General features: G+C 42.2%; 1 protein-coding gene across 14 annotated transcripts in view; it reads right to left on the minus strand.

Moving 5' to 3' along the window:
* The window catches only part of NAV2 (neuron navigator 2), a 431,840-nt gene that overhangs the window by 216,864 nt on the left and 189,716 nt on the right, over positions 1-25,260 (minus strand). For 2 of the 14 annotated variants that reach the window (XM_080592404.1, XM_080592387.1), the window contains exon 1: positions 17,065-18,773. The exons of 9 other annotated variants lie outside the window; for them this stretch is intronic. In XM_080592404.1, coding sequence (XP_080448530.1) covers positions 17,065-17,322 — 258 coding nt within the window. In that variant the 5' untranslated portion in view covers positions 17,323-18,773. Of the gene's footprint in view, positions 1-859; positions 10,458-10,508; positions 10,605-17,064; positions 18,774-25,260 lie in introns of those variants that run through there. 3 more of the 14 variants (XM_080592408.1, XM_080592393.1, XM_080592389.1) reach the window with 3 other exon arrangements.

Consider the following 25,260-nt stretch of genomic DNA (forward strand, 5'->3'; position numbering starts at 1 on the left):
TCAAGATGCTCTTGCCTAACCTATATTTGGGTTAACTTTCATCAAGAGGCAGAGGGGGCTTGGTGGATGGAAATTTATTCCAACTGCGAACGTGAGCAGCGAGTATAGCTGCAGGCATCACACAGCATTATCACACTATAAATCAAAAAGCAATCTGGCCTCCACTGGTAACCCAGAACTACTGTTTCTAAATTTTCTCTTGATCAGTTTAGTGTTTTACATATATATATATATATATATATGTTTTTAAACAGAGATGTATTAACAATATCTCCAAAGGTAAATTTAAAGATTATATGTACATATACAGTTATAGCTCTATCCTCACCAGGATTCATTTGGCTTTATAATAATGTTGGCCAAAATCAGTCCTTGATCTACACCACTTTCTAGGCTTATTTACTAGGCAACCCCAAGTGTTGAAAGATGTCAGACCGTCAGTAACATCCAACTCCAGTACCTCAAAACAAATACACCACACTCTAACAGCCTCCCTTCTGGCCTGCGTGCATCTGCTCATTGAGCAAGTCAAAAAACACTACAAAGAATCCTAAAGCAGACCTTGAATAAGTTACAATGCAACTGTTGATCTCTACTAAGATTTTGGTACATCAGATGGATTCACACCCACATTTCTCTCTACAGCGGCTACTGAACAGATAGCACAGAACACGCTGGCCTCCGGTAGAGATTACCAGTCATTCCTGACCTGATTTAGTGAAAGGGTTTTAGCAAAATAGGGAGGAGAAATTATTATTTCAAAACTAGATATCTGAAGTACACCATCTCTCTCCTGTGTGTTGTTTTACCTACAAAGTATTAAGCAGTTAGACACACATCATAAATCATGAAAACCTACCAGTTTTATACAGTGCAATGGCTTAGAAGAGAAATCAGACCTTCGTCTCCCACTGGGCCACCTACCAAAAACCTCCCACTTCTTTCAGCAAAAGCCCATGCCACGCGTTAGCTTTCCCTACTATTGGGTTGCACTGAGAAAAAGAAGGGAGGCACACAGTTCACATGTGCAGCTCTTGAGGTTGATTAGAAACAGCCGTGACTCTAAGGCAGCTTAATCATGAAAAGCTGAGCTAGCTAACTGGGAGGGAAAGAGAAGGAGCCAGCTGCAAAATGTGAAAACATGATCAGGAATAGGAGGAGGGGTTGAAGCATTAACACTTTATCAGAAGTCATATCCAAAGAATAGAAAAAGAAACATGACTGAAGACAACAGAAGGTGGTGGAAGAAAAGGAGGAAAGGAAATTTTGTTTTCTTGGCTTCCACCCATCACTGTAGGCTTCTAAAACTGAGCTTGTTCATCCTTAGGACGCAAAGGATGCGGATAAAAAAAAAAAATTATCTCCTGGTTGGCAAAACCCATTGCGATCTTTTTTAAAGAACAGCTGGTCAAATGCATGTTCCACATCATGACTTTTTGTCCCAAGTTACTTGATCTTTAAAATCAGCTCTAGTGTTGCCCGCAAGTTTGTTCATGAAGCTACATTATGACTTTAACTGCTAGATGTATTCAAGCTCCTTCAGAATTTAAAATAAGAACATAAAATTACCCACTGACTCCAGCTGAGATATGCTTGCTATTTCACACTTTCACCCACGCTCATTGGAAATTCAGTTCAAACATGACAACTTGGTTTTAATCACAACTAATACATGAGGCCTTTTTTCTCCCCTCTTTTTGTTTCCTGCATCCCAAAAGCACTGAAAATGATGTGTACGGTGGCAGAAGGCAAATCAAATGCCTCCTGGAGGTACTCCAAAGCACTACGCATCTAAGCAAGAGGTGTCAAGCTCTGCAAAATATAACTGGATATGAAGAAGCCTAAAACACACTTCAATCTGAACTATTCTTCTGGGCGTTTGGTCTCAAGCCCAACACTGCAGCTATTCACAGCATCCACTAATTCCCCTGTGCCATTTCTAAGCCATAGGACTAATGTTCTCCTTTTAGTCTCTTGAATGGAAGTGATGCAGTGCATTGTAACTGACTGGACCTTCACATAAAAAGACCACATAAGTAGGGTTTCGCTCTGTGTTCAAACTGCTAAAATTTGCAAAGCTAAACACAAAGTCAACCTGCTGCACGCAGCAATACAGTAGCACTAGTTCTCTAGAAACTAAGCTATTTTTAAACTGCAGTAGCAATGTGAACTGCATAAATTAGCATAATTTCAGCCTTAAAAGATAGTTCTCAGTTTACAGCATTACATGCTACGAATTAACACTCTGCAGATTCCTTGCTTCTACTAAGCATGAGATTCACGTAGCAATACTTAAAATCCCCTTTTTCTGTCCCCCAAAATCCCAACGGCCTGTCTTTTTTACACTACCCTTTCAGTCCCTTTCGGACAATCAAAGGCTTGGATTTCATTACAAATCTCACAAGGTCTTTATGCGTAACTGGTGGTTTTGTGGCTTCATAATTGCAGGACATCCTACTATTTTCTCTGCTGGTGATTTTCTGCTTGTGGGCAGATGGCATCGAAGTGGAGTGCAGATGGTAACCCACAGCCCACAGACTCCTCATTATAATTTGAAATATTGTGTGCAGGTCTTCAATTCTTATCTTTTCTTTAATGCATTTTCAGCATTAAAGCTTTTTTTCAGAAGACAGCCCAAAGTAATGACACCTATTCTGTTTATAGCTGAGAACCTTCTCCTAACAAAGAGGTAACGATGTGCCTCGTATATTCACAATTTTTCTTGAAATCCATAAATCATTAGTGGAAAGGATTTTAAATCTAGTATCTCTTGCTTTGATTCAAGCATTACCTTAAGGGGAAAAAAGAATCAATGATAAGGAAAAAAGTAGATCACACTGAAGCTTGAAGGCTTAAGAGTCACACAGGTAGCTATTTAAGGTAATTCCATGGCTCCAGGTATCGCTTTACCTGAGCTGCTTGGAATTATAATGGATTTATCTCCACAGAACACCTGTGAGATAAGGAAGTTGCCATGACATACCACGGCAGGCAGCTCTAGGTGACTTGTCTGAAGCAGTGACAGGGCTGTGAAGGAACTCCGCGTGGGTCTCCCAGGCCGACGCGCTCACCTGCCCGTAAGCTCTGCAATGCCTCTCGGCAGAAAGGCACGGCTCCAAGCAAAGGGGCCATACAGTACATTCTTACTGTTCTTTCGAGCCTTCACAGAGCATCCAGTCTGGTGGAAATGGCTTTCCTAACCTCTTGACCAGTTGGGAAAGTCCTAGAAACAGCAAGTTAAAAATATCTGTGCTGGAAAATAGTTAGGAATACTAAACTTTAGAGGTCAAACCTGGATCCCTGAATAGTTTGTATTAATCTAAGGAAAAACATTAAAAGAAATACACTTATCCCTTAGTTCCCTTAGTTATAAAAACATAACAAACAACATTTAAAGCCATCCAAATGACATAGTTGATAAAGATTTGGTAACTCATTAGCTAATTTCTTCCATTCCATAAGCCTAGATTTGGACCTGATAAACACAAATAAAATGATCTGCTGGAGCCTGACAACCTATTACTAAACTGCACTGTTGTAACCCAGCTACAACAGCACCTTGTAAACTGTCTCACAAAATGCTTTCTGTCTATTTAAAGGACTGATAAATGTTGATTAAATAAGCTTACTGCCTTTAAGAGTAATCATTAGCAAGTCTTTTCTCAAATGTCTGAAATGATTTGTTCATTATACTTCAAAACATTCAGATGTTCAACTGGGTTGAATATAATTTTCCCTTAGTTCTCCTGGTTATTATATATATGCAGAGCGTGTAAATAAACCACAGCACAAATAATATGACTGTATAGTACAGGCCTATAATCTTCCCCAGCATGCAGGCATGGTAATGATCTTACACACGGACAACACGAGATGAAGTAATGAAATATTTCATCACTAAAGGTAATTTAACTTGTCTACATTCATGGAAGAAGATTATAGGAAGTCATCTTCTTAGAGGATTTACTTTCACAGCAAAAAAAAGACAGTAACCAATGATCATTAAGGAAGACTTGACCTTTCTTTGTGCAGGCACGACTGTTGTGGCCTATACACTAAATGCAGCATTGACATCAACTGAATAAGTTTGTGCTATCTTTTAGCGCAAAGGTTTAAAAAGGGTAATAGAAATACTGGAACTTGAGATATAATACTGAAGGATTTGTACCTCAAAAGAAATGAACAGATACATTTCCTCTCTAGCTTCATGACCTTTATATTAAACTAATACAGGTCTTCGAAATAGAAAATCGGCATATACTGTTCCATTAGAAAATTGAATATACTGTTCCATTAGAAACCTCAGCTGAATTCACGGCTCAAGAGAAAAAAAAATTTCCAGGGGAAGAGAAAGCTCCATTGTAACCTCTTTAACAGAGCCTTGACTTTGTAAAGCCCAGCTTCGCTACACAGTGCCTCACATCTTGTTCAAATGCCTGCTCAGAGCTCTTTAGCACGTGAGAGGCCCATGGCATATGGAAAGGTAAGAAAGTTTTGGCAGACAATGAAATACCGTGCCAGCATTTCTGACACAGTAAGAATGACACTATCACACATCTGCTCATCTGTGAGAAGCAGGATCTGCCTGTGACAAGGTCAATTTTGAGAAGGGTTGGTATTAAAAGATTACGCTCCCTCCATCCTCTCACTGAGTATGTGCTAATTATTTCAGGATAGCGTAAGAATTCTTTGATCCTCCAACTCTTCCTTCCTTCCGTCACAAGATGACTCTGGCTGCCTGCTCAGCCCCAGAGCAATGGCACGTCCTAATTCCGTAATTGTGGATTTAACCATTTTCAACCTTGAAATTTAACCCTAAGAAATTGAGTATGTGGTAATCCATGTAATCCAGGCCTCTACACCTGTCCCTCTTCCAACTAATCTCACCATCCCTCATCATGTCACATCTTAATTTAGAGTCCTATCTGCTAAGGTCAGCGTGAGTGGATGCTCGGAAGCTGCAACTAGTAGTATCTGTCGCACGGCAGGACCAATTACTTCCTTTGTGAGCTCTGTGACATACAGAAATATGAATAAAATGCCAAGCCCTTCCCAGCAAAGCATAGAAGATCTCTACAAGTGTCGTGGGAAACAATGGAGCAAGAGACAGGAAAATAAATAAATAAACACAGTGTAGCCCTGGATAATGCGATCTGCTGGTATTAAGTTTTCTCCTGGAGGAGTTAAGTATATACCAGCTGCTCTACATTAAACCGAGCTGGCATTTTAAATCATGCAAATTAGCCTAGCTACCATCCATTTCAGTCCAGCATTTAATAGCATCGCTATAAATGATGCAGAGGACTGGCCAAACCGAGCCCTGCCATTTCAGCTGCTGTCAGAAGAGAAAGGAGGAGGGAGGGGAACGGCACTTGGTGATTCTGCAGCTATTCACAAGCTGATATAAAAGAGACTCCTCCTCCCACCACAGGTATTGTTACAGGACTGAAATGTGCACAAAATGCCTAAGGCTTTCATTTGTTGAAAACGCATATATATCAAAGCTGCTAAGAACCACCGCAAAATTACCTAGAATTACATGATTTGCCAGCAGACCACTGAACTTTCAGCTCTCTCTTTGCTTAATGCTGCATAATAAGCACAGAGTGGACCTGACAATCCATCAGCTTGCTACTGCTGATGCAGCAGCCCACGGGAAGCCAGGGGAGGAATCAGTCCCCAGCACCACGCCTCATGCTGACGGCCATTGCTCAGACTACGAAGACAATGGCCCAGTGCAAACCTGCTGAATCCCGGAGAGCTCTGGAGGTGACAAAGAGGGCTGGCTAGGTTGTATCTAGCTCGTATTGCTGGGGCCCAGAGGTGACGCTTTAGCACAAAAGTGAAATTCTGTGCAGGAGAGTGAAGAATCTGCTGTTGAGCATTCTAGGAGTTTTTTGATTTCAGACTCTTTCCTATGCCTTTTTTTGGTTGTTTTTTACTTTTTTTTTCCAAGTGCCCACAGTTGCAAGTAACCTGTTCAACAAAGAGAAGCTGGGAATGATTTCTCTGTTAAAAATTAGGTACAAATGCCTCGCTAACCAACCCAACAAAACAGACCACTGGTGGAGACCTGTGGGCATCTCACATCCCACTGCACCACGCTGTGTGCGCACACTAACCTCACCTCCAACAAGGCTGGTCCTCCAACTCTCACCACCAGCCTTCCAGCTGGAAAGCACCCCTGAGAGGAACATCTTCCCTAGGACGACCAAAGCAACCCATGGCAGAGGCAGCCCCAAGCCCCCCACGGGACCCTCGCTCATCCCCCTGCACCTGAGGCTTGGGTAGCTGCTGGCAAGGACGGGACACAGCAGACAGACTTGGTTCCCCTTACCTGCCCTTCAGCACCTACTCCATCGCCCAAAGGCAGCCACACACAGGGCCAGCCTGGGGTCCCCTCATGGCCTGGGGCCGGCTGGGACCCCACAGGGGCTCACCTCTGCTGTGGGTACCTCCCACAGCTCGGCTAGAGGAAGGCAAGGCAAACATCTCACAGAAAGGCACCGCACCTCCAAATTTGACTTAATATTCACAGCACTCCCCATCGCCTGGTGCTACAGGGACAAGCAGCTGCGGGCAGAGGAGGAGATCCGTGTCGGTCTCACTCGTGGCAGAGGCTTCCATCATGGAGTTATACTTGCATTTACTTGCATAGAATTTTACTTTTGACTCACAGGCAGATCTTCTTTCAAATGTTTTTGCCCCTTATGAGGGTTTTGGAGTCTAAGTATTAAATCCTGTAACACCAAGCCACTCCATGTCGTCCTCAGCCTACCAGGTAAAAAGCCAAAAGGCTACCTATCGAAAGCTACGAAAAGGAAAATCGTGTTTGCCGCAGAGGGAAGTTTCTATCTAACTGCTTAGAAACAGCCTCCTAGGCAACCGCTGCTCTTCCCTCTTGAAAAGCAGAAAGTGGTTTTGTGCAGTAAATTAGAGCAAGTTCCTCAGTATCCCCCTGGCCTCGTACAGCCCTCAAGTCGGAGGCCTTCCTCCTGCCCTTCCCAGCTGCAGGAGGACGGGCACCTTTCTGCCAGCCAGCCCTGGCAGCGCTCCGCTCTGCTCCCGCGTTACCCGGCATGACCAGATCCCCATGCGCTCCCTCCCCGGGCATGTCGGAGGAGTAAGACATAGCAATGCGGAAAATAATCTTTCCCAAAATAATCCATCCCAATAAAGCCACAGACGAGCCTGGAATACGTATGCCCATTCTGAAAAGCAGCCTGACCCGCGGTTACAGAGCAAAAAGAACAACCCATTTTTAAGCTCTTGCTTCAAACAGCCTACGCACACTTGATCTTGTAACACAGATGACATTTTTAAAATTAGTTTTGAAGACTTAAATGTCTGCAAGGCTCTTTGAAAGGAAGGATAATTTGTAACTGAATCAAATTTGTCTTAGCAGACTAATCCATTAATTACTGTCTCCACCAGCAATAATCAAAGTTGTGCACTGACCTTTGCAGATGCAAAGGTGTCCTCGACATCTGTTCCGGGACTTTTAACCTTGGACACACACGTACAGATACTGTTCTTAGATGAAATCTACAAAAATAAAACTTTGAATCGTGCTATGTTGTCTAAGGAGGGTTTCTGACTGAAAAACATGACATGAATCTTTACATCTCCTTGAACTTAGGATATTATGCTTGATAGCTGCATCTGCTGGAGGAAGCAAATCTGCTAGGCCACTTGTACAAGTTGATTAGAAATGACTTCCTTGTAATTAGTGTCATAATCTGAGAAACGGCCAAAATAGACATGACACGGAAAGGTATCTGTTGCACTCTTAAAAACTTGTCATAGAAAAGCAGCATCTAGCTTACCAGTACTACCGTTACCTGTAGTTTCCAACAGTGGGCGGCTCAAGTGGACACAGCAAAAGAGAAAGGGAGCAGCTTCTAAATGCCTGTTTTCAGATACCCAAGCGTAAAAACATCTCAGTATCCACATGTGCCACCAGACGTCACCACACAGGCCTAATCAGCAACATGAAACCCCTCCGGGGTATTCATTTTGTTCTACCAAACACACTTTGTGTGGAAGTCCAGCTGGGTACGACCGGGTTCCTCCACGCAAGCTTCATGGTACGTGCCCCAGGGATGCCCGGGACCACCAGAGCCAAGAACCTGTTCGTACCCCAAGTGGGGCACAGACACGGTGGCAAACCTGATGCCATTACAGTCCAAAACAGGATGCTATTGCAGTCCAAAACTGAACAAGCGCAGGGGCAAAAGTCCTAGTAAAAGCCTATCTCGAAACCCAGAGGTTAGATATTTTTCCTTTCGTTTATTGTTTTCCCACACATTGCTTCCAATTCTAAAATAACCCAAAAGTAAAATGAAAAATAATCCAAGGATAACACACCTAAAAATACTTTCAAGAGGAAAAAAAAAAAGGTGGAATCACAGCAAAAGTCCGGATCTCAGCCTGATTTAAAATAAGAAGCAACCTGTTTTTTCAATTATTTACTTTAATAAACGGTTTATTTATTATAGGTTTTAGCAATTATTTCCATGCCTGTGATTTGCAAAACTGAATAAACTGAGAATGTTTCCACAAACTATTTCAGAAAGAACAATTTACAGATAAAATTAGAGACATACAAGTAAGTGCCAAGTGTTTGACTGAATTCCAGTTCTTGGTGAATGGAAAACCAGCAGCCTCCTGTTACAAAATGTACCAACAGTTCATGTCTAATAATACACATAAAATCTGACCATTTATATACTTCAAATATAACTGTTTCTAAAAATAATACTCAACCAGGGTATTTTTAGTCAGGTAGATTTCTCAGGGGAACAAATCTGAATTTGGTTGAGATTCTACAGTTTGGTCTAATGAAGAGCAAATGAAATCAATGGGGTAAATTTCAAGAGCATCTCTTGATTTATACCAGAATCAAAATATAAAATTTAGCCCCATAGCTTAAATAAACAGAAAGCAAATGAGAAAAAAAAAATGGAAGGAGATAAAAATTCTTCCACTGAAGGCCCGACTGTCAATTTATTCAAAACCGTATCTTCTAAAACAATACTTAAATTTCTTTTGTATTGCAAGTTTAGGAAGTTCAACCGAAGTAATTATTAATTTAAATACCTCCTTAATTTCTTCTGCTTTGGTAGGAAAAAGTGACGCGTAGGCTAAAAGCATTGAACTACTCTACAAATTAAACTGAGATGTAAATCCAGGGGTGAGATAATATGGAAACTGAAGTTCCGGAGTAGACAAAGTTTCTCAAAGGACTCTTCAAAGGAAATCGCAGAGAGCCAAAACCAACCCCCAGATTTCCCAAACCAAAAATGAAATCCACCCTTCCCATCTCAATAAAATAAAGGCTTTCTTTTCAAATAGCCTCTAGATTAAAAACAAACAAAACAACAAACAAAACCACATATAATTTGGATATTCCAAATATCGACTGGAATTTGTAAAGAGCATAGGTGGTGTTCATCTCATCATTGTTTCTTTCTGTTTGGTAGCTTTCGGTACTTATCCTTTAGAAAGATTCATTTTATTTACCAGACCTTACTTCTGATGAGAGCATTTTGTAGAAGACTGGAGAACAAGACTTTACGATGAGCTCCGTGAAGTATGTCAGTGAGGTTTTCAGTTACTAAGACCACTTGTACAGCTAAAAGTACTGTCTATACTAGGTCTACCATACACAGAAATGCTTCTGTCTTTTAGTTTCCCCATTTTACACTTGCTTATTAAATTTATCCATATTTGAACATTAACAAATTAGATATACAAGCTAGCAGTTGGACAGCTAGAAAAACTCAATGCATTTCTGTTGGCGCAAACTTCAGTTCAAACAAACCTCCAGCAGAGATTTAGTGTCTAAAAAAATTAAAACACAAACCATACATCAAAGAAGAGACAAACAATGGAGGAAAGGTAAAAGCCAAACTCTGTAAGCTGCCAGAGAAATTCGCCAGTGCAGCTGAGGATACAAAGAAAGGCAGGGAGAAGGAGAGCAAGAGGAAAAAGGAACTTGTTACTGGTTAGAGGACAGCGGGACCAAAGTATCTACTTGGGTACTGCCATGCATAAAGCATCGGAGCAATACACGCAATACTTCTACAGAGCAATACTTCTTAAATCAGGGACAAAGTTGAAAATGCTCACTGAAGTAATATAACTTATGGAATAAGCTAGACGTTTCAAGGACAGAGGGAGAACTCTTGGACACCGTATGCATAAGCGTTTTGAATTGAATAACAAGTAGCAGCAAAGGAGAAAGATAATCTAATAGTCAGGGGACGAGCTAGTAATTTTCTATAGCACAGCAGATACTATGACCTTGGGTAAGTCTCTTTGTACCTTAGCCGTTCATTTACAAAGTAAGAACCATATCCCTACCCCTATAGAGTGCTTTTAAGTTAAGTATATTAAAGTTGGGAAGCCCCCTTAGATACTACCTATTTGCAGTAATCAGAGAAACAGCATAAAACTCAAAAGCAGGAAAAAAGGTCATATTAAATGGATGTTTCAAAACCACTCACCTTGGACAATGAAAACTTGATTGAATTCAACAACAGCACAAGGTCACCAACACATAGCTTTGGAAATGCCGTTTTGGGCAAGTCCACAGCAAGGTACCGAGCTTGGGAAGGAACATAAAATGATGAACAAATGCTCTTTTTTCTGAAGAACTGTCTTAAACCAATAACAGAGCAAAAAAATTTTTCACTCGTTATCCAGTCACAATTAAAAGATGAATGGCACTCAGAACCCAGGTGACCCTTTGCAGACTCAAAATGAAAAAACAATGATGAAATAACCTCTTGAGTTTGTAGAGCAACCTTACATCTTTTGTTCAAATGCAGGGCATTTGAAGAAGGTAATTCTTCAAATTAAATGACAAATTACTGAAAACTCCATATTAATAATCACAATAGAACACTTTATAACTTGTTACCTCGTTTGTTCTCTGATAACATTTCATTTGGAACAAACACCTTACAATTTAATATATAACATAATGTACCTATAAAATAATAATCAAAACCATTATAATCATAAATAGAAGGATTTGGCTACTTAAGAGACTCAGACTGCTGATACAGCAATCTTCTGGAAGAATATAATTAAGGACATAACTACCATTACATAAGCAAGCTCATTAAAATTAATACTAACTTAAAATTAATTTTGCGGTTATAGATTTTGCTAGCCTAAATCTATGCCTTTTCTTATATTTTTCCAACTCTTCAGTAACTTCTTTGCAGACATCCTAAACATGACTTCATTTGGCTTCCTCCAACAAAGCAAAAAGCCATCTTTTATGGTTATCAGTATTACTAACTACATTTGTCAACATTTCTTTTATAATTAGCACAGCAGTGTTGGTGAGACCCAATTCCACCACTGAGGCAGCTTGCATAATAGCACTGAGATCAGTCTATGTACGTCTGATTTTCCACTAGAACCAGATTAAGACTCACAAGATTTCTACCCTTCTGAAGACAGCTCTATACTAAAACTACAAAGCCCAACATCATGAATAAGAAATGGCTAATGCATGTGAGAAATGAGGGCATAATTTTTCTGTAAATTTTTTTTTAAATCTTTCTCCCCATGAAGCTTCAGATTAGCAAGAAGTTGATATGGAGGTATAAGACTGCTTTTGATAAAAATAATTAACATTTAGAAAAGTAATTACTAATATCTGAACTATACAAATTCCTCTGGATTGCCAATGGCATGGGAATGGGGACAGCGAGGCGGAGAGGGCTAACTGATAGCTTATAGATCGCAAGTCACACGTGGCTCGTGAACCAGTTGATGTCAGCCTAGATTTGAAGTGTGGAAAACACTGGAACAACCCATTAAATAATCCATTTGTGAGTAGCTAGACTACTCCAAGGCAGCACACAACTAACTGAAATACTCCCTGAAATTTTTCGGTAGTGTACTATCAACCTGGGAGTGCCTACCAGGTAGATTTTTACAAGGATCCACAAGGGAGCATCTTTACCATTCCATATTGGCATTGACTTGGAGAACAGAAGAGGTAATCAGAAAAACCCAGGGACATTTCTAATCTGGATGGGTGTTCCAAACAGTTTGGGAGATATACCTAGAACTCAAAATGTTTTTAACAAATTGGGAAAGCAGTGTGAATGGAATAATATCACTAAGAGAAAAATGTAGTGTAAAAATAGAAAATGGGAGCTATCTGAGCGAGGTAGTTTTATTGCAGGCAATGATATCATGCCACAGTGAATCATAAAAAAAAATATGAGTCAACAGGGTGGATCTGTTGCCAAAAATTAAAAATAAACTACATCTTTTTAAAAATTACTGTCAACTGAAAACTCAAGTGTAGGATAGAAAAAATGATACCTGCTGCACTCAGCTATAATGAAGCAGAATGAAGTGTTCAGTTTGAACAGAATTTTTTTACTAAAGATTTAGGCAACTTCTACTGAACTCTACTGAACTGGATTCAGCAGAGAGCATGAATAGTTGTAAGAGTTCTAGAAATCCTGAGAGAAACAGCTAAAAGAATTACAGAGAAAGAGAAAAGCAAGGGAGAACATGCCAACCCCTAGTGAGCACCTATCTTCCACATCTACCAAGGAAGGGACAAGCGAGCTGCCCAACTCGCAGCCAGAGAAGTGCACGTTTGGTATCTGCAATCCCACTGCCACCCCTCCCCAACAAACGTTAAGGACAACCGTGTACCCGAGCGGGTTGCTTCAGGTGATGGCTGAAGACATGCTTTAATAGCAGGTCAGACTGATGCCTGTCCACAGTGACTCGAGGTGCTAGAGTGGAAACGGAGGACCAACGACTTTGTAACGTGCCGGTGGTTATAGGACTACTGCAGTTACTGAAGACCCAAACAGTAACTGCTTTTTAGGTTCTGCAGAGAACAAAAATAAAGCAGCTAAAGTATACAACACAACAGCAATAAACACGGTAATTAAATCCATGATCTCCTTCAATGGCTTTCACAATAATGTCGCAACAGGCTGTGTTCTTGCAACAGCCTCTTCCTTCTTGCACCCTGCACAAACAATTTTACCGTGGCCAAAGACTTCTAATTGGCAATGACTTTGGCCTTACAAAATTAATGCAAATTTAGTAGCCAAATACATATGACTTTTTCAGAATAACTAACAAATACCACGTCGTATATGAGAGATTGCTATCTTACTATCTATTTGACAGAAGTTTCTCTGGTAACAAAGTTAAATATTTCCAAAACAATGCTCTCTAAACATGGGTATAATTTATTGGCGCTGTTTTCAAATTAGACGAAATAAGCACGAGTGCAACAGTAGAATACTGTTGTGCACAACACAGGGAGTTTAATATGGAAAAATGAATGGAGCATGTATATCAGTAACAATAAAATACAAATGATACTGCCATGATTCATCGACCTAAGATTTCAGACTAGCATTTACAATGGGCTTGATGCTAAAACCCTCAGACCTTTCTTTGGAAAGTGCCTCTGAAACGCACTGAAGAATGCTTTTTATAAATTGCACAGCATTTTAAATAACCCATTGCCCTTATATGGCCTTAAGGCACAAAATTTCCAGTTACTATAAAATTCAGCTTACACATGTAAAACCGTAACAAGAAGGTTCAAAAAAAAAAAAAAAGACAAATAACCACACAGCAAAACAGAAAGCAGTTCTCACTGATATCCTACTTTCCCAAGTAGGATAGCTTGATTTTTGGCATTTTTTTTTAAATGAATATTTTAATGAACACTACATGCAGCACCCACGTTTTTTGAAGAATTGAGATCCAAATGAGTACAGTCTGGCACTGAAAAGCTGACGGACCTAGCGCTGGTGTTCAAGTGGCTTGAATCATCCAACAACAGTGTTAGAACAGGATCTAGTACCTTCATGTTGTGACTTCTAGTCTATGCACTAGACACAGCCTCTTTTCTAGAATACATCAGTACAGTAAGTGCAAGGAAAAAGGCAAACATGAATTCAGTGTGGAAGTACATATACAACCATGTCGGGGGAGAAAGATTCAGACATATGCATGAAGATATCGCTCTGTACCATCCGTCTGATCATCTGTAAGCAGAAGACCTAAACATTAGGTCAAATGAGTTGCTCTCTGTCCTTATTTTGTCCGTGCTACTGAATTTTTAATTATGTAGTGCACAGAGGACCGACTTCAACAGGATTAAGAGAAACTCCCTTAAATACTCCCAGAACATCCTGTGGCTTGGCGATTATTAAACTCTCCAGAGACATAATAGAAGTCTGAAATCCTTCATGTTGACATAGAAGCTGAACTCAGATATCCTACTCTCTTGAACAAATACTCTAACCACTCAGCAGTTGTATCAAAGCAATGCTTCTCTTCCAGTTGCGTTGAAAGTTGTCTGATGCCACCTTGGCTTTTGATAGCAGCAGCCTATGCCTCTAACTCTAAGAGAAGGTTGGGGGATGCAAATTCCAAGTTCAGCCCCCACAAGGAATACAGCACGAGATACGCTGATTTCAGTCATTTTTACTTCTTGTCCTAGGTTTTTGATCCAAGTGTCAGAACCTCTTTGCAACTCGTCCTCCACCCACACAGGAAGATATTCTGTCATTCCTGGTGGGCTGCAAACCCCCGTGGGGACCCAGATCACCAGAAGAGAGGTGCCAAAACACTCAGCACCAGTCCATTTTCTGGATCTAAACTATAAATGCCATGGGAAGAATGTGAATTCTCTCCCTGGCAGGGGAAAGAGAATGCCAGGTGCCTGCACAGTAAAATGGCGAGGGCCATATATAGTGCTTTAAATAGCCAAAGAAGCAGATGATCACCCTGTAGCACATACATATTCGAGATATTTAGTCCTAGTGTGGTGTTTAAGACTAAATCTCGCGTGGTTTATTGTCAGAAAACACTTCTACATCTGAATACAGCTGAAGGTTTCCTGGGCTAAAAACGCTTCTGCTACCAATACGCCACCTGGCAGCTGTCTCTCTATCCCATTCCTCCTCCCACTCCTTCACAGGGGAAGGGAGGAAAAGAAAAGAACAGCACCCTTCATATAACTGATCTGGAAAGATCTCCCTTTAGATATAAACCGATGTCCCAGATCACTGCCTTGAATGGCAAAACCCTGCACGCTGATGTGGGTAGAGGAACCAAGGTTGAATCAATAAGAATAACATAAGAGGACTGTGTTTACCCACGATAATGGATAGTAAAACAAACCTCACTCGTTCACACCTTAAAAGGTGCTGGTCACCCGCTAAGACGTATACCCAAGTGAGGTTACTGAGCATGACAAAGCCTAGGATTTCTCCCACTGCTGAAATTATTAAAGCTCAAAATTATCTGACATTTCTTTTGCATCAATCTCTTTCCGTTTAAATAAAATAAACGAGCTTGAAGACCCTTTCATCACCAGAATGTACAAATGGGGTTTTGTACTACATCTGTATAATAAGGGTTAAAAACAACTTGCTATTCTATTCTCCTTTCTGCTGCCAACAGCTACCACTCTGGCAGGATCTCTCTGGTTATAACGTAAGATCAGAAAATATTTTTCAATAACAATCACTTTTGCAGGAATGTAAATTTCAATGCAGAAACCAAGGTGCATCAGAGAGCACAGCATATAATGAGATTTTGCTGACATTTCATAATTACAAGGACAGACACTAGCACAAGGGAAAAATAGCATTTGTTTCCCTCTTAAGAACATGATGTGATGCACAGGTCAGTCTGTCTGCTGCCACCACCCTGACACCAATACTTGTCTGTCTCCTTTTTCTGCTCTTGGTCCCCGAGGAGCTGCTACAGGCATGCTAGCCCAGCCTCACCGGCCTGATATGTCATTCTGGCTACCAGCAAACAAAGTGCAGCATATCCTAAAATTCAGGGCATGAGGCCAAACACGCCCAGTCAGTAGTCATGCTTTCCTGAAGAGAACAGGGTTACGGGGCCACAGATTTCAAAGTCTAGATGGCAGGGATGACTCATTATTCCCTGCGGAAGGAAAAGAAAGCAGAGAAAAGGAGAGATGTATCCATCATCATTTCCCATGCCGGTACAGTGGTAGCACCACCTTCTCCTGGCCTGAGATGCCCGTAGGAGAAGCCTGTAACGTATACGTCTATTTCCAAAATTCACCATGCTAGTACCCAGCGATCTCTGTAAGATGTTAATCGATTCTGCTTGCTGCAGCAGACCGTCCATCCATCCGCTTTGCTCATGCCGTAGTATGCTAGCACACGAATGGCTCATGCTGCTGCTGAGCACACTGGGGTATCGGCAGCACAAGGCAGCCTGAGCCATGCTGAAAACGTTACTATGCTGACAAAAAAGGAACCGAGCTGAAGAATGTACGTTTCTCCTCCCCATGCAGAAGCAGCATCTGTAAAAACAATAGATTTCACTACAACGTGGATGTTTTCTAAAAAATGCAAATTGGTAAGAGGCTGCACCTGTGATGTCACGCACACATAGCATTAAAACAGACAATTCCACTTGAATGTCCCTCTCCTATGTAAGCTATTTAATTTAGCTGCACTGTGAATGACACTTGTATTGTAACCGAGCATAAAGCACTGCCTCCCTTTCGCTCCCCACAAAACTGCAAACACCAAACGTTCACACAGCTAGCGCTGTGTGACCACAACCAAATACAATATATGGTCATGACAACCAGCAGTCTTTCCACATTGCAGCCACGGAACCCAGCCATCGCAATCAGCACCTACAGAACAGACACAAAGAGTGCACCCCAGGAACAGCATCCCTGCCATCTCCCTGCCACAAACCCCCGAGTGCAGGCAAAGCCAGTACGTGAGGCAACGCAGGGCAAGAGCACGCACAGCACCATCCCTCACAACCCCAGTGTCAGCCCCACCAGGCTAGCGAAATTACAAAATCATCCCTTGGTAAGAGATGCCACACTATGTGGAATAGAAAACACCCCACCACTGCAGACAGATGTTATTACACACGCACCCCCCCACTGCTGCTCACACCACCGTCCACCTCATAAAACCTGCTGCATGCATTCAACGTGTGAATCCGTTCTCACATACACCTCCCCAGCCTTCGGCGCTTTCTAACCTGTGTGTCAAATCCATTTTCTACCGAGCTACTCTTCCTTGGTGGGAGTCCATCTCCCGCATTTTCTTGTCCGTTAGGAGACTTGAGAGGAATCTGGCTGGAATACGATGGCTTCGTCACCTCCACCTTGTTCCCAAACTTCAGGTAACAGGGTTGTGGGATGGTCCTGGCCGTCGGGACGTGCAGGATCGGAGCAGCGCTGTGGACGGGTTTAGGTAGTCCCGATTTCATTTTGGAGGCTACCAGGATGGCTGGCATTTTCTCTTTCTGCTTTCCTAACACGTCTCTGTCAGCAGCAGCAACGGTGGATACAGCAGGCAGGGAGAGAGAAAAGGGCACAGTTGGGAAGCTGCTATACTAGAGCAGCTTGGTTGACTGCAGGGATCTCCAAAACCAGCTCAGAATTTAAAAAGAAAAAAAAAAAGAAAAAAAAAAAGCTTTCAGCCTAAAATATCTCGCAGCTTCGTGCCAGCCTTCCACCTGTTTCCTCTGAATTTATTCTCAGTTCTTCGCCACTGTCCTCCTTCCTATTTCTGCTGCTGTTTAGCTCGCTGCTTCGTTCCTCCGGCCGGGTTTTCCCCCTGGCAGCAGCGGCAGCCTTTGGCTCCGTCTCCCCGTCACTGCATCCCCGAGCCCCCCAGGAACCCGCTGCAGCGTGTGCTGCCCCGCCGGCAGCGGCGCAGGGCGGGCGGGCAGGATTTCCAGCTTAAGATGTCTTTCTCCGCTCTTAGCCAAGAAGCAGATGCAGCTCAGCGCGTTAATGACTGATGCCCTTGGATGCGAGCCTTACCGAGCCAAGCCTCTTAAAGCCTTAATATCTGCCCGCAGGACGGCGACGCCGGAGCCGAAGGAGAAACCGTCCGGCGGCGGCAACGTCGACTACCGAAACACGCCCGCGGTGGCAAAATTCCCCGGATCCCCGTGTGCCGCTCGGGAAAACCCGGAGCGCACACGCTCAGCTGCCGGGGAGGGGGGGGAGCGGCCGCCGCCTCATGTTAGGCGCCCGCCCTGGCGCTGCCCGCACCCGCCGCGCTCTGCCTCGGGCTGTGGCCGGCCCCGGCTGAGGCACGGCCGGGCTCCGGCAGCCCCGGGGAGCCGGGGCGGCGCTGCCGGCGGGAGCGGGAGCCAAATCCCCGCCGGAGGAGGGGCCTGGGCCGCGCCGGGCGGGGGGCTGCGGCCGGCGGCTTCGGAGCCCTTCGGGCCACAGCGCCCTCAGACAAAAAGCCCCGGGGCTGACTGCGCGCCCCGAGGGCTCCGGGAGCCTCCCGCTGAGGGGATGGCAGCCCTGTGAGGCCCCCGGCCTGCCCTCAGCCCCTCGTTCCCCTCAGCCTCTGTGAGGGGGCCGGTGGGCAGAGGAGGGTCCCCACGGCAGCACCCACAGCCCTCCTGAAGGGTCTCGGGGCAGCCCGTGGCCCGACGGCTGCCCACAGCCCCAAGGCTCGGGCCCCACAGAGCGCTCCCACCCATGTGGCACCCCGCATGCCTTCAAGGTGCAAGGGCAGGTTGTTCCATCTCGGGCTGGTTCAGACCAAAACCTGTGGCGTTTCCAGGGTGCAGAGGGCTCTAGGATTTGGCAGCAAGACTAGGAGAGCGTTTTAGGATTGAGAAAGCTCGACTGGATATCAGATGAGTCCCCGCATCCCTGCATCCTTCTGGGGACGTCCTCTGAAATGACTTAGCCAAGGTTGCAGAGGGAGTAAGTGGCAGAACTGGAAATGAGAGTCAGAACGTGTGTTAGTTACACTCTAGTTAAATTATTATCCTGCCTCAGCATTTCAGTGTTAAAAAGTCCCGTCTCCATTAACACAAAAAACAGTTTCAGAAGACATTAGGCGTTTTGGGGTTTGTTTTTAGCTGGTTCACACTGACTAGATGGCTTAAACCCAAAAACAAAGCCTGGACAAACCGCCACCACTGTCTGCCATGTCTCCCACCTAGCATCGCCTCCTGGTCACCTAATTCAAGCTCCCACAGCACACACGCAGCTCCCACGTTAACTAGGCATTGTGTTGCTCTTGGGATATTCAGCACATCTGAAAATATGTATCTACCAGCCCCACAGGCAGCTTTGTATTAACTCTAAGAGAGTAATTTTTTAAAAAAATTATTTTTATGAGTAACTGTGTGTCCATTCTAGCTCTTATTCCACTAATCTCAGACTGGAAATTGCACATCTCTATTGATCCACCTCATTGAGAGTGATCTTCCAATGTTTACCTCCCTGCCATAAAAACAGTGCACAGTATCTGCTTAGGCACAACTGTATAGAAAATTTCAAAGCCCAACAACTTGACAAAGAAAGTCAGATTTACCATACAAAAGGACTGGTAGTTATGGGAACAGAAATGTGTAAAATGCTATGATACCATTTCCATTGGTTAGTGATGAAAACTCAGCCTTTCTAACTGAAAAGAAGATTGGGCTAAAGTACGAAAAGCTTGAAAAAGATCCAAGGCTGAAAACAAGGCTAATTTTAGGCCTGTAATAAAATACAGTAAAGTTTAAAAGCTATTAGAAGATCTAATTGACAGCTTTATTTTCTGTTCTTCACTTACACATTTTATTAGGTTCAGGCCACCAATCCCAGATGCACAGAACTTGCCAGGTTTTGTTGTTCTGTTTTCATCTTAGGAAACTGGCGAGGTTACAGTATACCAAAGACAGATACATAGTTAATTTGAATAAAATGAAATTATTCTTCCAATTACTGCTTTAATAATTATTGAATGAGATGACCTGATGATGAGATGCATCCAGTGGCAACAACACCTATAACGTGAGGCCATAAACCATTAACACGTCACATACTGCCTAGATCTACAAAGATGGACAACGCTAATTTGGTCCATCTTTGCAAGTGACTAATCATAATTTTTCTCTTAATAATTACTTTTACCTGTTTTTATGGCTAGCATTTGTGGAAGAAACTACCTTTTTTTTCTGGACAGTCAACGGGATCCGGAAACCTATCTTCCTTATCCTCTTTGAAAAGCCCAGCCAGTTTTCCCTTTCCCAGTTTTGGAAAATCACCCACATTTCTGTATCTCAGCTTTTACAGTAAGCAGTATTAAAAAGCAAGAGCTTCACTCTTTCCTGCCACAAATGTCAGATGAGCCACTAACTAGGTGAACATTCCCCTGCAGCTCGAAGATGATGAGTATTTTTGCTTGAATAACCACAACATTCTCCCTTATCTGCCTGAGGTCCAGTAAGCATCCACCCTGCTCCCTGACTGGGGGCATGTGGAAGGAAAAAAATATGCTATAAACAAGCATTTTATTTCCCTGGGAGAAAATAAATAAATAAATAAAATAAACAAAGAAGTAGTGACTTGACTTGGCTTCTAGGACTGATTTTTAAGCTCGGGAAATGCCTTTGCTCAGGAGTCAAGCTGCGGCTACTTAGCGCCATCTGAGGTGCCAAGGCTGGTGTCAAGAACTGGCTTAATATTCTCAAAATGTTACTAAGCAGCTCAGTACTTCAGCAGAAGCTCTTTGAATAGTTTGTAGTTCAAGAGCTTGTAGGCAAGTCAGCACGTTGCCCAAAACAAAACAAGTAAACAGAAAAAAAGCCAGGGTTGACTGCTCTTGAATCTGAACGAATGAGACGAATGTTTCTGGAAAGCTAAAACCATCGAGGCTGCCTTCATTGCTCAGACACTATCAATTAACAACTGAACCCAAGTGGAAAGAAAATGCCTATATGGATTACACGTGGGTATTGCAAGTAAAATGAACAACTTCGCCAAATGTAGCAAAGGATGAGAGAATCAGACCTTCCCTTCAAATTGTGCTCAAGATCCATCCTCAATGAAGCCTAAAGTTACACTAGTGTTAGTGAACAAAATATAGAGAATTATTATTACAAGTAGAAAACCCCATTAAGTGGGCTGGTAGTCCAGAACTGCTGATGGAACTACACTCACTTCTTGCTTGCAAATACCTTTATCAGGGCTTTCCTTGTCTTTTAGGCATTGTAGATGCATCTGAAACCTTCATTTTTAATCCACATGAATGTTCTTGAAATGTCACCATATATACCGTCAATATCAGAAGACGTAATTGTTCTTACAAAAGCATTTTTGTCAAACAAATCCTGCCAGAAGGCCAGCTGTCCTATAGACTGTGGGCATATTCAGCCTTGGCTCAACTCCATTAACTTCAGTGAAGTTATGACAGGAATAAATATGGACCTATTTTTGGCACTGCAGGCATTTTGCACATTCAAATCCATCCGTTGTCACTGATCACAGTATCGGATATGTAAAAGCCCGATCCGGTCTGCAGATTTATGTTACCATTTCATGGAAGAACCATAAAGGTATAAATGTGATCAAGCTGCTCTTTTTTTTTTTTTTTTTGGTTGTGTTCCCAAAAGAGGAACTCTTGAGGTTAGAAAACAGCAATAGTGGTAGAGGCATTATATAATTTGGCATCCTCTCACCACAGCAATTATAATCTGTACATGTGAGTTCTTTATATAGAGCAAAGGAGAAAGCCCTGGTTCTGTTCCCAGTTCTTTTCACAAAAATCTCATCTGTATTACACTAATTCTGATCTAAAATCCCTTTTGTAATCCCCTGACATGTTTCTAATTCACTCTGGGTTTAATTCCACCTCATTTTATAACAGTGTCATGCTTTAACAAACACACAAGGTAAATTCCATCTGGACAAGAAACACCCTTGGTGCATTTTTAGAAGACGCATATGAAGTTTCACTTGCAACATCAGTGATGCAGGCAGAACTTTCACATGGTGACACAAAATGGCACCATTTTAAATGAGCATCTTCTGAAAAATGTTCCTATTTAGTACTGTTTCTGTAGCAGAACATTTAATGTTTTTGTAACATAAGCATGAATTGTAGGAGCTGGCATCACAACCACGCTGAAATAATTTGCCTACCTCTTTCCAGACTTTTTTTTTTTTTTTTTAATTTCATCATGTATTTATCATTGGATTACATGACCAGCATTTTACATAAAGATAACTCTGGTAGTGCTTTACTCAAAAGCTACATAATTTTCTACTGTTTAAGCAAATGCAACAACACTGAGCTGCTTCTTCTATTTCATTTTGCTGCAGTTGTTTCTGGACCTGTAGCCATCTCACTTTCTCAGAATCTAGTAAAATTGGCCTCAGCTGGTTGGAGACAGACATACTAACAGAGTTGCTGTGACTGGCTTTGGAAAGGCCCCTCCTTCTGACTTTAAGTAAATTCCTGAGACTTAAACTCAGCAAGAACAGGAGTGGAAGGGATTTGGGATGCAAGAGCTTGTTTCAAGTAATGCTTTCTGCGATGCTGTAAGTTTTAGATGTGTATTGAAAGACCTTGTCTGACTATACTGTAGTCACAGCAGTGACCCCTGTGTAACACATAGTGCATAATGCATAGATTTTATGATCCTACCAGCCTAGCTTCGTCATGACAACCTACAGCTCACCTTGATTCACTATCTCTTAACATCTGCGATCATAAGAATAAACATCTTCCCATGCCACTAACAGCACCTGGGATAAATATTTCAATACCGTTTTAAGAGGATTCTTACAAATCACATCCTCCCAACAGAGATGTGCATCTGGGTATTCTTAATCTATTCATGTGTCCTTTGTTTCCTCAAGGTTAACAGTACCAGCTCCTGTATTATTTTATGCCTGATTTGACATCGTCCATGGCTTCATGTATGTGGAAAAGCTAAGAAAGCATCTGTGACTAGAATCACACTACTGAGCATATCACAGAAGGAAGGTGGTGATAAACCAAGTACCACGAATGCGCTTCAGTGGTAAGAATCATCAAGTTAAGGTGAAATATGAAGATGAACTAAAAAAAAAAAAAAAAAAAGCGCTCTCTTCCCTGTGCTGTTATACTCCGTCTTCTCGAGAAGCGCGAGGGAAGAAAAATCCTTTTAGTTACAAGCTGGCTATCTCACACCATCAGCTGACAATCTCACACCATTAGGCCTTCTGAACCTTGCTGTCCCTTACCGGCACATTTCAAACACACCCACTCCATCATCTGCAAGAGTGCTCATAGCCTGAAGGTAGGCAGAAACCATCCGAGAAGCAGATCAGAAGAAAAGGCTTTATTTCAACAAGTGCATCTGCTTAGGCATTCCAACCTAGCCTAAGCTGCCATAAATTTATCCCACATTAGCAGTTTTGAACAAACATAAATCGGCCAAATTACCATCAAGCAACTTCAGCTGTTTTCTGAAGACCAAATGATGACCATTCAAACAAAATGCTGACAGTCATAAAGCTCTAAATCAGAGAGCTCTAAATCAAAACAGTTTTACTACAGCCAATGTCAGAATTTGACATCAAAATGTTAAGCACTAATCAAATCTTACTTAAATTGCTGTTCCAATCCTATCCTATGTTCACGTTAGCTCCTTAGCCGTTGGTACACGTTACCAACAAATTTGTGTTAGAACAATCCCCTTGCTTACTGAGCCCAGGCACGCAGTTCGGTTGATGACGTACAGTGCAGCTCTGGAGCCATATAAGTTGTGCTTGCCATGCTCACCAACTGCCAGCTGGGTATCAGAGGAACACAAACATCGTCCCGCACTTGCAGGCTTTGCCAAGTACACTTCACAACCGAATTTGGTGCCCAGGCCTCTCCAGTCTGCAGGCAGCCACTAGAAGCCAAAAAAAGAGAGCGTTCCCACAGGGCAACCACTCGGGAGCGGTTCTCCGCTGGAGGTCACCTGCAATGCACCACACAATGTCATAATGATTAATTGCAGTGCTATGAACTCCAGCTTTTTCTGAATGTGTTAGCAGAATATATATAACAACCTGGACAGTTCGTAATGATATAAAAGGAAACACTGAAAGCACTTAACACGAAGCCCCAGTACGAATGCTGCCAACCTCCACAGCTCCTTCAAAGAAAGATTTGTCCTGATTTAATGATAAGACAAAATCCAAGCACATCCTCAGAAGGTAAAAGTGGGGGTCAGTGGCCCTACTGAAATTTTTAAGTCAGAAATTTCAGTGAAACTTCTTCAAATTCACACAACCATAACTGAGGTCAACCTTAAGCCCAGCAGCCATGACCGTTCTTGAAAATCAACTTGTACAAAGTAACAATCACCGTAACAATAATTTGACACCTCCATCTCCAGTGTGATAATCCATTGCAAGGCAGTTTGAGGAAGACTACCATAAACTGTGGATAAACAGAAAGTACCAATTTGGTTTATATTGAAAAAAATATATATTCATAACATATATATTATTTAAATATATAAATATAAACAAACACCAAACATCACACTCAGTTTAAAACCAGAAAATTTCAAAAATCACTTTGCAAGGAAATGTACAGGAAACAATTACTCCTTTTGCCTTCTAGTCTAATACTGAATTCTCAAGCCTGAAGTGTTATAAGAGCACCAAGCATCCTCATGCATGGCAAGACCAAGTTTCCCTTCTCAAACGTCCTGGCATTTCCTTGGTTCTCCCATTAGCAAACTGATAACTGCCCCTCCTACTGTTTTAACAGCGATTTTTCCAAGCTTTTGCAATATCAGTCACCCAAATATCACATCCAAAAAGTCACTGAGTGTTGTAATGTTTTTCCTATTTTGGTTTCATAGCACAACAAAGGAAGTAATGATTCATGATGTTTGTTGCCTTAAACAGACTTGATATTTCAATATTTAACTTTTTGTGGTAAGTGACAGGATATTATTCTATCCTAAGGTTTCCTGTCACCCTGAATTTTACCTGTGATTTTTTATTCAACTTACACTGTTTAGATCTACAGTATAAAGACCTGATGGCATTGCATTTACCTTAAACGTCTCATCACGTGATTTCTAATAATGCTACGCAGAGTGTTTGGAATATTTTGCAAAGGTGTCAGTGTCGAAACCCCACACAGCCCTAGCACACTGTATCACCCCACAAGAAGATCTGGCTGAAGCTTATCATATGATAAGTAATATGCAGCCTTCTTTTCAGATAGATGGAATTCAACTGATGGAATGATTTCCTGCATTCCAGAGACACAGTCGCCTCCTGCACTAGAATTAATACAAGCTTTGCCTATTCCAGCAGCAAAACTCAAGTCGTGGCGCTGTGAAAGCAGTAGAATCCAATCGTCCCTGTCACTACACTAGTGTATCGTTGGCTTTTGGCAAACGGGGCAGCTTGTCACAGGCAAAGTGCTCATCAGATGC

Source organism: Anser brachyrhynchus, assembly GCF_964034855.1.
Source record: "Anser brachyrhynchus genome assembly, chromosome: 5".
Lineage (NCBI taxonomy): Eukaryota > Metazoa > Chordata > Aves > Anseriformes > Anatidae > Anser > Anser brachyrhynchus.